General features: G+C 36.2%; 1 protein-coding gene across 5 annotated transcripts in view; it reads right to left on the reverse strand.

Annotated features, from left to right (window-relative positions):
* REV3L (REV3 like, DNA directed polymerase zeta catalytic subunit) overlaps positions 1 to 12,609 on the reverse strand; it is a 153,539-nt gene that overhangs the window by 31,376 nt on the left and 109,554 nt on the right. For all 5 annotated transcript variants that reach the window (XM_074333449.1, XM_019734939.2, XM_019734942.2 and 2 more), the window contains 3 exons: positions 12,098 to 12,213; positions 9,695 to 9,813; positions 3,954 to 4,072 (listed from right to left, as the gene is read on the reverse strand). In XM_074333449.1, the coding sequence (XP_074189550.1) occupies positions 3,954 to 4,072; positions 9,695 to 9,813; positions 12,098 to 12,213 (354 nt within the window). The remainder of the gene's footprint in view (positions 1 to 3,953; positions 4,073 to 9,694; positions 9,814 to 12,097; positions 12,214 to 12,609) is intronic.

The raw sequence follows: 12,609 nt of genomic DNA on the forward strand, positions 1-12,609 counted from the left end.
ATCTTTGCCTGATTCTTCAGTTTCCTTGACTCTCCGTGTTGGTGCCCTGCAGACAAAGCCTATACTTCTCCCAGTCTTCATGGACTGGCTCTGTACAAGAGAAGATTTCCATCACTCAGCCCAGTCACAGATTCTCGGGGCCTTTACCAGCTCCTCCCCTGGGAAGGAGTATATTCATTCCTATTGAATATACTCTCTGGAATGAATAGGAATATTCATTCATTCCTATTCATTCCAGGGAGAAGCAGACAACTGTGGTTTTTGTCCACTCACTCTGTGCTGAGCAAGAAGGGGGAGTTATGGTCTGCTGGTCCAAACCACTGTCCCTCCAGCCCCCAGACAGCTACTGTGTAGGACCTGTTGGAAAGACAGATGCCAGTTCTTTGGGTAGCCTGGGAGGAGTCGGGGCACTAGATGCATGGATCAACTCTTCCTCTCCCCAGGGATAAGCTAAGAGCTTGGATTTTTCATCCCTTTGATCTGTGCTGAGCAGCAGGGGAGGATTCATAGCATCTACCAGCCCACATCTCCATTTGGCTCCGCCAGCTAGAGACTCTGTTGGACCTGGCAGAGCTCCCTCTCGGAAAAGATGGAGCACTAGACACCAAACCAAGCCTTTCCTCTCCCAGGAGAAGTTAGGAGCTAGGGTCCTTTTCCTGATCATATGACTCTGGGTCAGGGGCATGACTCTGGCAAGAGGGTGTCCTGAATCTCCCTACCAGCTTTGGTGAGTCTGGTTCTGTGTTCGTCCACGGGGCAGGAGCCTTTCAATTACTTTTTGGACTTTTCACAAAGGAAATTCGTGTGTAAACTGTTGCTGAATCAGTGTTTTTGGGACGGGGGTGGGAAGGAAAGGAGGATGCTGGCCTTCCTACTCCGCCATCTTGCTGACATCACTCCATATCTTTCCTAATATATTTTAGTATTTAAAGTATTTAAAAAGTGGACTGTTTAAATTACAAATGTAATAGTTTTGAAATAAGATCACAATCATTCTTATTTTTTTGGTCCTATCTGGCTAGCCATGTAATATTAAAAAAGAATGGGTAATTGTGGCCTTTAAAAAATAAACATAGCATGACAAAGCTGAATTTTGTTAGGTAATTTGTTGTTGTAATAAGGAAATACAAGTTTTGATTTGGGGTGGAGGAAGGGAAGTATAATTATAAGGCATAACCCACTGAGGACAGGACTGGAGAGGTGCTGAAATGGTTGAACTTAGAGCATCTTGAATGCTCCGGTATTTTGGTGGATAGAGCATCTGGGAGGAAGTTGACAAAAACAGACACACAAAAATTCCAAGTACAAACTCACTTATTCTGAACTTCTTCTAAGGATTGACTCTACACCCAGGAAATGAAGCAGAGAATTTCTAATACTATCTTCCTGAGCCACGGGACATAGTGTTTAATAACTATTCCTTGGATAGCAGATGAAATCAGGACGCTATTGTGAGTTCTCAGATTTTAGTAATATTAGGGATTAGGAAAGGTTTTACAGGCTGATTTAGGGATCTAGGCATGAGACATAACATTTTATGGAAAAATGTGTTCTAAGTCACAAGCAGTAATACTTTAGGAACGTAACTCATTCATGTAAAAATGAAGGGCTTCCTGGAGATCCAAATCTGAGTTTACAAAAACAAAATAATAATAATCAGGGCACTTTAGTGCTTTACAAACAGATTTAATACAAGAAATCTTTGGCTAGCAAGTTCCTCTCATTCCTGAGTTAATTTACAAATATATGTATTTCCTTAAAACATTGTAGAAAGCAAAAGCAAATTGAAAAGTATGACTTACTTTCCTAGTAAAAATTCACTTAAGTTTAAAAATAAAATTGTCTGATCTTTCAAAGTATCTCCAAAGAAAGAGTGCATGGTCTCTCCATGTAATACAATCCATTTAGCATAAATAGTGTAATGTACAGTCCAAGTCCCTTATGTAGTATGTTAGGTCCAGTTCTCTATTTCACTTGGCAAAAACAGAATTACTTATCATCTTAGATAACACCTAATTAGAAGTAGCAAAAATATGATTTAGAGCATTCTAGGGTTTATAAACAAACCACTGAATGTCATTTTTAATGTTAAGATTAAGACCAAATTTCGTTTTATTTATGGGTATATAATTTCTCCTAAGCAGCCCAGAAAAAAAAATTACAGAGTTCTGCTTTGGATGTAGAAAGTTCCATTGTCAGACTTTACTCCAGTCTGACAATGATAGAACACTGGATAATTTACAAAATTATACCTTTTTTGAAGGTCACCAGGAAGTTGAGGTTACAAGAGAATCAGATGTTCTAAATTTCATTGGGTGACAAACCCATCTATGGACAGATAGGACACATAAACTATTTCACCTTTGGCAGAGTGTAGGAGGGAGAGGCAGTTGCCATAAAATAAAAGCAGGGAAGAAAGAAACAGTTAAAATGTTGATAAATTATTAAAGGTCATATATGGGCTAGCATGACAATTTAGAATCACCGGGAGCCTAGACCGCAGGGGAGTCTTTTTTGCATAGGCCCCCACCAAGTGCTTTTGAGAAAGACAGGGCAGGCAGGGCAGGGCACACAACTTCCTCCGACCCTTCTCTCATATGAGCAAAGTCTTGAGCTGCTGTGGGACTGGCAGGAAATTCCAATCCGCAGGGTTTTTGCAAGGATCCACTATCTCTGGGGGAAACAAAAGATGCAAAAGATGTCTGCTGCTGGGAGGTGGGCAGTAGGAAAAGCTGCATAGGAGGGAAGGGCAGGAAACTTCCCCTGTTCCAACCATGGGCATAGTACTAAGTAACAAGCAAAGGCTGTCTACCACTGGGGAAGGGGCAGAAAACTTTCCCAGAAACATTGCTGCTAAGGAAGGAATAGAAGCAAAAGCCATCTTCCCCTGGCAGAGAGTTAGGAAACCTGCTTGAGGCCAGGACTGGCAGTGGTACAAAGCAGAGGCCAATCACCACTGTGGGAAGAGCAGGCGTGCTGAGAAAGCCTCATCCGTGAGCCCCAGGAGGACAGGACTTCCGAAGACTCCGAACTAGAACCAAGTAACTCCCTGCCTCCACTATAAGCCTCACACAGAGTAGCAACAACAGCAGTGAACCGTTCATTAACCCTGACTCTGGAAAAAAACGCATTGCACACACTGGAAAAATGAGGAGAACGACTGTTGATTTCTCATCAGAAACAATGGAGGTTGGGAGTAAAGGGAATGAAATCTTTATAGTGGTAAAAGACAAAAAAAATCTCAATCCTAGAATTAGACAAGTGAAAATATTCAGAAATAAAGGTGAGAAAAAGATAGATTCAGATAAATAAAGGCTGAGAGAATTGCTGACAGCAGACTTGCACTAGAATTACCAAAGAAAACAATTTAGCAGTTTCTTAAAATGTTAAACAAGTAATCACGTGACCTGGCAATTCCACACCTAGGAAAATGAAAATGTATGTTCACACAAAGACTTGCATACAGTTTTATTCATAATAGCCTCAAACTAGAAATAACTCAATTGTCCATCAACAGGTGACTTGATAAATAAATTGTGGTATATTCATATAATTGAATATTATTTAGTAATAAAAATAAACAAACTACTGGATTATGCAACATGGTCGAATCTCAAAAAATGTTATACTAAATTTCTTGATATAAGCCAGACACAAAGGGGTAGACTGTAAATAATTCTATTTATACAAAATTCTAGAACTGCAAAACTAATCTATAACAACATAAATTCAATTAATACTTACCTGGGAAGTTAAGGAATAGGTTGGCTGACTGCAAAGTTGTATAAAGGGAATTTTCTGGATGTTAGAAATGTTTATCTTGATTGGGGTAATGGTTACCGGGTGTATACATTTTTCAAAGTCATCACCCAATACACTTTATTGTATATAAATTATATTCCAATAATACTGATTTAAAAAAAGATATCCTCTTCCGAGTTACAGAACATTACCTGTATAGGTCTGTCTTGTTATCAAACCAATCCGATAAGACTCGAAAGGTAAAGAGGGGAAAACGCTGATGAAGAATGTGAAAGCTCACATTTTCAAAGGTATAGTTAGTTAGAGCCACCTAAAACAAAACAAAACAAAACAAGACTCCATTATAATGATGTTTGAATTTATATGCAAATTTGGTTCTAAGATTTTAAATATTACTTCTAACTTTTCATAGTAGATACGAAAGCTCCTTGCAATAATGATTTGTGTTACAACTGAGTCATAATTAATTTAAAACTACATATATACAGCCTACTGGACAGAAATGTTCATAATAAATTAATATTTAATTGGGAAAAAAGACCTGATGAGATTCAATGTGGTCATTTACTACTTAAGAGATCCCAGTTCTTATCACTTCTTTTTACGAGTATGCTTTATGTCAATACAAATACTGACACACAGAAGCACTGTTAATTTTTTGTTCTTTCCATACTTACTTTTTGGTCCTAATGACACGCTGATTAACAGGCTCCCACTGATTCGAGGCTGAGTTACCTAGTTTAAGGCAGGCATTCATCCTGTTCCCAAGAATTACATCAGTACTAAGACCCAATACATGGACATTATGGAGTCACTTAATTTCATTCCAAAAGCAAAAGATTAAAAGGATATGGCAGAAATGTTTCCCCATCTTCAAAACATGTAGGTAAAAGCTGTGTTAATGGGAAAAGAATACTGAAAAAGGGTTCAAATTTATGAAACATACGTCTAGCTAGATAGTCTTTCAGGAATACCCATGAGACACGAGCAATTTAGACAACAGCAGGCATTTCAATGAAAAATGGAAATAAGGAACCAGCAGTCCCGATACGTAGGTCACGTTGGGATTCTGGGGAATAGTTCAAACAGCACTTCACATATATTATCCCAGAATTTTAAAATATTTCATTTCCCACATACACAATCCAGCAAGTACGAAATAGAGATTGAATATTAAGCTCATATTAGTGTAGTGACCCAAACTAGTCTTACTTTATCTACAATTTCTATCAATCTCCAGAATGAGAGAATGTAGTCATACTTCAGAGTGTGCGTACACACATACACACACACACACACACACTCTCTCTCTCTCTCTCTCTCTCTCTCACGTTTAAACTTTGGAATGAGCCTATTCTAGAGTCACTAGTATAAAGTAGATACTAACCCATTATCTTGGAAGTAAATTACCATTTATTTTCCAAAAATCAGTATCTGCTTACTCTGTATCCTAATACACACCAATTATTTGCTGACAAGTCTATCTCCTTTTCTTGCATGTTTTCTAGCGTGTCTGAGTGTTCTCTGACAGTAAGTACACCTTTGTACCTACTCCCACTCCCTCCTCACTCCCCACAAGACTCAGCAGTGATCTCTCTTTCCTCTAAACGCATATACTATTTATATCTCATTTAGCTCTTGTACGGTGCCTGCAGTGTTAGTGATAGATGCCCCATCAAAGCCACATAATATATATGGGAACACATCACACACACACACACACACACAAAATGAACAATGTCTTTGACCATAAAGAACTTATCATATATTTTATACATATTTTTATTTTATATATACTGAAAATATATACCGCGCTCTCTGAGGACAGACAGCATACCTACAATGAGCCTCAGTCTGACCCCTTACTAGCTATGCGGCTTTATAGGCAAGTCATTCAACCTCTGTGAACTTCAGTTTCCTCATGTAGAACAATACCTTACTGTTGTCTTACTTATGCTGCAAGCTCGTCAGTGTCAACATTTAAAAATGACAAGTCTGTAAAATGCCTTATAAATGATAAGACATATGAATGCAAGGGAGTATATTATTTTACTTTTTTACATACATAATCTTCATTGCCCACTGCTTTGTCTTACATTGAAAAGCACCTGACACATGCTTATTGACAGACGGCAATTGTAATGGGGAACATGAGAACCAGATTCTAACGCTGCCACACTGAGATAATGGGAGGCTTATGTGCTTGTGTGGAAGCCTCTGACCCTCCTAAGTGACTGCTGGGCGTGTTCTCTGCTGTTTCTTCACTGTCTTAGCTGTCTGCTCCTTCTTAGGATCTGATTACTCTGTCTACTCTTCATAAGGTTTTCGTTCACAAAAATGTGTCTTTGGCTCAATCTTGATCACTCACTCCCTCTGCCACTTTCATGTGACTACCAAGGCTGTATCTCTAATCCAGACCCCTACCCCATATTTGGGACTCCCTATTTAAATGCTTGTGGGGTACTTTCACATGGATATCTGACCAATAACTCATGTTCTATAGTCTTAAAACATCATCTTCCCACCTACAAATGATCTTAAACCATCTATGCCAGAACCATGATAATCATTCTTGACATCTCTTCCTCTTCATTTTTTTGTACATCCAGTTCTTGCGGACTAACCCTCTAGGTTGTTTTTTGAATCTCTATACGACTGCCAACTTTCATGTGAGCTACCCAATAATCTTCTCTCTGGTTTCCTTACCTCTGCCCTTGTCCTCTGTATACTGTTAGACAGCTCTCAGATGTCAATTCACGTCACTGCCTCCATCCCACCTGAGCCACCCACTTCCACACTCATACTCCAAGATCTATTATTCCAATACTTGCACCCCCTCCATAACCTCATGCATCCCATTTTCTGACCACCATCTCCTATCTCCAGTTTACTCCCTCTAGTGCCTGGACCTCTCCCCTTAATCTAGCACAAATTCCAGTCAGTCATTATAATCACAACCTTGCACATACCATTCAGTTCGTTGCCCCTCTCCTGCTTCATTTGTAATTAATTGGTTAGTTAAATTTTAGCAAAGCCATAACCCTTTGCTTATGAAGTGCAGTCAAATATAGCCCTCTGTTACTCTGCCCTTATATCTATGAATTTGAACATAGCTGGCAGGTATCACTTTAATTTCCTGGTGCAAATCTGAAATGGGTTCTCAATGCTGCCTAGCTCTCGTGCTGTATTTTCTTAATTATCCACTCTCAAATGTTCCTAGATGACTATTTCATACTTTTCTTTCCTCAAACCCCAGAAGCCTATTACACTGAGAAAACTGAAGCAATCAGAAGACAACTTCCATAGATTTGCATTGCCATATCTACCCACCTTCCAACATCTGCACCCACATAATCTGCCTCCCGTCCTGTTAAAACAGAGACAGCTGCAGTCTTACTTGATCTAAACCCAGGCCCAAATTTGTGCACTTGAGATGATACTTAATAAACATTTGTTGAAATGAATCAGATCTGTTTCCAACCTGCTTGGCAAATTCTTAAAAGGCCTGAACTAAGTTGATATCTAGAAAGGCTCTAAATATAATTTTCCGGGAAAGAGAAATTTATTCTTTCATTCAAGCAGTCAACAAATGTGTCATGAGCACTATTTAACAGGCAGCGTATTACTGAAGATTCAAAGTCCAGAGCGATCAGCAGTAATTCTGTGTTAAAGTTAAGCAGCAGAATAAAAACTAGCATATTAAAAAATAAATAAATTTTTAAAAACCCAAACTAGGTATAGAAGAAAAGACATCCATTCAACTCTAAATTGTGTGTGTGTGTGTGTGTGTGTGTATACACGTGCATGCGCGCACAACTGTTGAGTAGATGTCCTAGAGAGAACAAGGGGATTTCACTTTCATTTTATATACTTTTCTGAATTTATTTTTTATAGTGAATATAAACTATTCTTTTCAAAGGCATATTGTAAAACAAACTATGAAGATTAAAAAAAGCAGTAACAAGTTAGAAACTGCTGTCATGAGGGAGACACAGATAAAAGAAATAAAGATAAAAAAGAGCCTCTGGAACTGTTTAAATCCAGAAAAAAAAGCTTGAGGGCCTTTAATATGAAGAAAATTCTCAGGGCCAGCTTCTGTACAGTCATAACCCTTAAGTTCCAGAACAGACTGAGATACAAGACAGTCCTTCCCACAGGTTCATTCACAATTTCATGGAAATTTCCAAATTGCCAGGAGTACTTGGAGTTAGAAAAATAAGTAACAATCTAAACTGGCCCATCTAGGGAGTGGGGGGTAAATTATCCAACTCATAATTTTCTCACAGTTGTTCCCCACATTTACAAATAAAGAACAGAGATGCTATATATTCAGCCTAGAATTACAGAAAGCCTTTGACCCTGAATTTTCATTAAGGACTAATGAAAGCTCTAAACTTTGAAAAATGTTTACTCTCTAATTTGTGATTTTAAATAATGGGTAATTGCTACAGCTGCCTTTTGGATCCTTCTTGGATAATAAGACTCCTGAAACTAAGATTCAAAAATTGAATTTTATATCATGTACTATATTTATGTGTTCGTTCCAGGCAAAATCTGAGACTGCAGTTTGAAATATAATATGGAATATACAAACCAAACACACCATAGTCTCTGTACCCTTTATATCCTATGCTGTGTCACTAGAAATTATTTTAGAGTCATTGGGGGTTCTTTTTGCTCTGATAATATTTTAAGAAGACAACAACAGAATACAGTTATTTTTGAGCAGCTACATATATCATACATTTTCAAATTAGATGAAATGTGAGCATAACTTTAGGCTCACAGTGCAGAGGGGAAATTGAAAAAAAAAATGGGGATACCTGAATTTAATATAAAGAACATATTTTCTTATCTGAAAGAATTACTGTGCAATAATAATGCCCAAAAGAATTACAGAGGGCGTGCTTACAAAGTCAAATGTTTTATATAAATCTAGAAGAGCCAGAATCATCATAGTGAATGAGTATATAACAGAAAATGCATAACGAGAAAGTAGTTTCAAAGATGAAAAGCAATTGAAGAACAGAGCTTTCTTTTAAATACAAACATTTTATCTGATATTATCCAGTCTGATATCTGACAATAAACCAATTTATAGTGGGTGTCATTTTTACATTTCAATAAGAGAAATCAGTCAACTTCAAGGACATAATATGATCTAGAATCCTATATAATCTTACATTTTTCTTGAAAGAATTATTTCTCTGAGTGACTGCAAATTAATGAGATAGTGTGTAGAAATTCATACTACAAAAAAACCCTTACCTGAGCTCCCAAAGCCTCAGCTGGATGCTAATATTAACTATTTCCAAGTATTGTCTTTCCGATATACCTTATTTGTTTGACCCAATTTTTAAATATCCTTAGTTTGAAAATTTCCTTCCTTCCTAGACTACATTTTTCTTACTGTAATAAATAAAAAAAGGCCAACTGAATTCATCTGGCCTTAAGTGCTAAAATAATTTCAGTGCAAAAAATGGTAAAATTATACAACATTCAACACATATAATATTTAGATACCTACAGACTTTTCTAGCTACTGCTACCTTAAGCACAAATAGAAAAAAAATTAAAATTCATCAATAACATTAAAGTTAAATACTTATGCAACTTTGTATTTTATTTAATTTAATTAATTTTTTTTTTTTTAAGAAGGGCGCAGCTCACAGTGGCCCATGCGGGGATCAAACTGGCAACCTTGGTGGTACAGCACCATGCTCTAACCAACTGAGCTAATCGGCCCCCGCCCCCTGCAATTTTATATTTTAGAAAGTGGTATTTATTTTTGTAACTCTACTTAAGTATAATAAAAATAATTCACAAAGAAGTGTAAGTTACACAGTAAGCTATACAGATATTCTCTAATGATTAAAATTGTTATTGAGCTAATCTCTTATTTCCAAACAAAATTTTAGCTAAAGCACCTTACCTCATTTCTCATGATTCTCCAAAGATTTAGAGTAATTCGGCCAACAATGTTTATCTCACTCATTGTATCTGATCCATAGTCATCTCTTTCAGCTGCAAATCTGTTCTCAATTTTATCATCTATAGAAATTAATATAGATTTCATCAAGACTCACAGAAACCAAATTTCCAAGCAAATTATGTCAAAGAAAATGAGAATAAAAATTAAAGATGAAGACTAAAGATGAAATGTAATTCAGTCTATTTTGTTTAGACTTAGAGAATAATCATTTTGACTAATAAAAATAATTTTTCTTTCCTCTTTAAATTATGAAAGCATTTTGTTAAATACGTCTGAAAACTATGTATTTTTAACGATAAAAAGTGTGTACACATATATATATATGTGTACACACACACACACACACACATACACAAACACACACATTATTAAAAACTAATAAATTATTCTCTCTTCAAATCTGGCAATTCCTGGTGCTATTTTTATGAATACCTAATGCTATAGCATTTGTTTGGTGCTACAATGAAAAATATCTGCTGTTAAACTGGTCTTTTTTGAAAAAATGGTCGTTTTCAATCTAAACAATTCTCTGAAAATGTGTTGATATCAATTAATGATGTTCACATTAAGGATGAAAGTCTCTTAACTGTATAGGGAGCTGGAGAGTTCCTCTTATAGCAAATAGAGTTCTGAGTCTAGTTTCTTAAGTGATGATTTTACCTCAAATAGAAATTAAAATGTTTTTTCTTTTATAGCATTGTGTATATACAAGTGTTCATCAGAGGCTCTGGAATATTAAGTATATTTACCCTATGTTGAATGTCTACTATATTCTAAGAACTGTACTAACACTATTTCTTTAATTTTAATACAAACACTTTTTATGTTAGTGTACTTTTTACTTTGCATTGCAGTAATTCTACTTAGAAATGTTTTATCTTGCCCCAGGTCACAGAGTAATAGAACCAGTACTGTAAACCAGGATTATCTAATTCCAAAGACCATGTACACATAGCTCCCCACTCTTCTTTCTTTATTTTAAAGAGATAACGTTTGAAAGATTTTTTTTCATTTAACAAACACTACAAACACCGGCCACTCCCTGCAACTCGCAGGGTGTTTGCTATGTTCTCATGTTCTAAGTACTTCACAATTGCCCTGAGATAAGTTCTGTTATCATCCCCATTTTACAGATGAACAAACTGAGGTACGGATAGGTTAAGTAACATGCTTAATATCATATAGCTATTTAACAGCATAGCCAGGATTTGAACCTAGACAGTCTTTCTCCAGAATCTATGCTTTTATTATAGGACCCTCTGTCACCGAGTCCTTTCTATTGTACCATGAATGTTGCCTCATAAAAATGGTTTCAGCAGAGATTTTAAAAGGACAAAGCTTTCATTCACTCTTCTGATTCTTCTGATCTGAAGTCAAAGACCTTACCTGTTACAACTAATTAATAAGTGCACCTGAATACTCATGCTGCCTCTATTGAATATTTAGAAACCCATCCCAAATGAGATGTTGGAAAAATTGAGACATACCACTATTCCTATCACTCAAGGGACACAGAAGCTACAAAAAATTCGTGCAATGAAAAACTAAATGTAAAGTACCTCTGCCTTTTTATTTAAAGCTTTTGCAAAGCTCAAAATTTTATTGTTCTGAATTTTCTAGCTTCAACTTTTCCCTTTAAGTTTACCAACAGTTAAAGACATTTTACTGAAGTCAGAACCTCTCCCAGAAGGTCTCTTGATTCGTTTTTACCAATTAGTATTTGGTCTTCTAGCCTCTCAAAGTATATGCTACTTTGTCCTAGTCAGACTTGTGGGAGCCTTTAAAACAGAGTTATTAAAAATTCTGTGGTTATATAAAAATACAATTTTAAAAAGTGCTTAATAAACTGTAATTTTGACATGAATATCATTATTTCCCCCCTTTTCACTCAGAATCAGACTTGGGGAACAGCTTAAAACATAAACCAGACAAACAAAATAAAATTAATAGTATATCAAGTAAAAGAAATGTTATGTGCCTCATAATGATTATGAAGACTATCTCATAATACAGAAAAATACTTATGATAAGATGCGAGATGAAGGAAGCATAATAAAAATGAGGTATATGTATGATTAGAGTTATATGAAAAATAAAGACCAATAAATGTATACAAAAACGACTAAAAGAAAACAAACAAACATACTAAAGGTATATACAGTAGTGAGATTGGGGTACATTTTCTTAATTTAAACTTTTTCTATAATGGACTTATCTATCTAGGACTTACACAATTTAGTATTAAAAATTAGGCTAGAACAATCGTACTTTTTAACATCTTGTCTTTGTTTACTTTTAATTTCTTCTGTAGTTGAACCCTAAAATATTCACAATGCTACATACCTGGCACCCGAGAGATCATCTGACATAGGTCAACACTTAAAGCAGCAGCCCTCTGTAAGAGGTAACCCCAGGAATGCATCTGAACCTCATATCCTAGCAGGATATCAGGATCATACCTAAAGAATAAATAAAAATGTTAAACAACACACACATTTGAACCTTTCACCAGAAGACCTGTTTCTTCATAAAAAATAAAAATAAAAATCTATGTTCTGTTTCTCAGATGGGGAAGGGATAGTACAATGGTTACCTACAAAATTACTATACAGGATGGAATGGGGCAATTAGAGCTCTTATTTGGAGGTATTTTTGTAAAGTAAGCATAGTTTTTACTTAGATTGTGTATTTATTTGCTGTAACTTGGGAAACTGGGGTGGGAGGAGGCATTACCACTGAAGGATAAGAGAGAGTATGATTGAGAATAATGCAGGTGGAGGCAGGGTGAAAAGTGAGGGCGTGAGTGGATACCGTATTTTGAAAAGATCCCCAGGTCATTGTGTTGCCACTTCTCT

The sequence above is a fragment of the Rhinolophus sinicus genome, linkage group LG05 (assembly GCF_036562045.2).
Source record: "Rhinolophus sinicus isolate RSC01 linkage group LG05, ASM3656204v1, whole genome shotgun sequence".
Taxonomy (NCBI): Eukaryota; Metazoa; Chordata; class Mammalia; order Chiroptera; family Rhinolophidae; genus Rhinolophus; species Rhinolophus sinicus.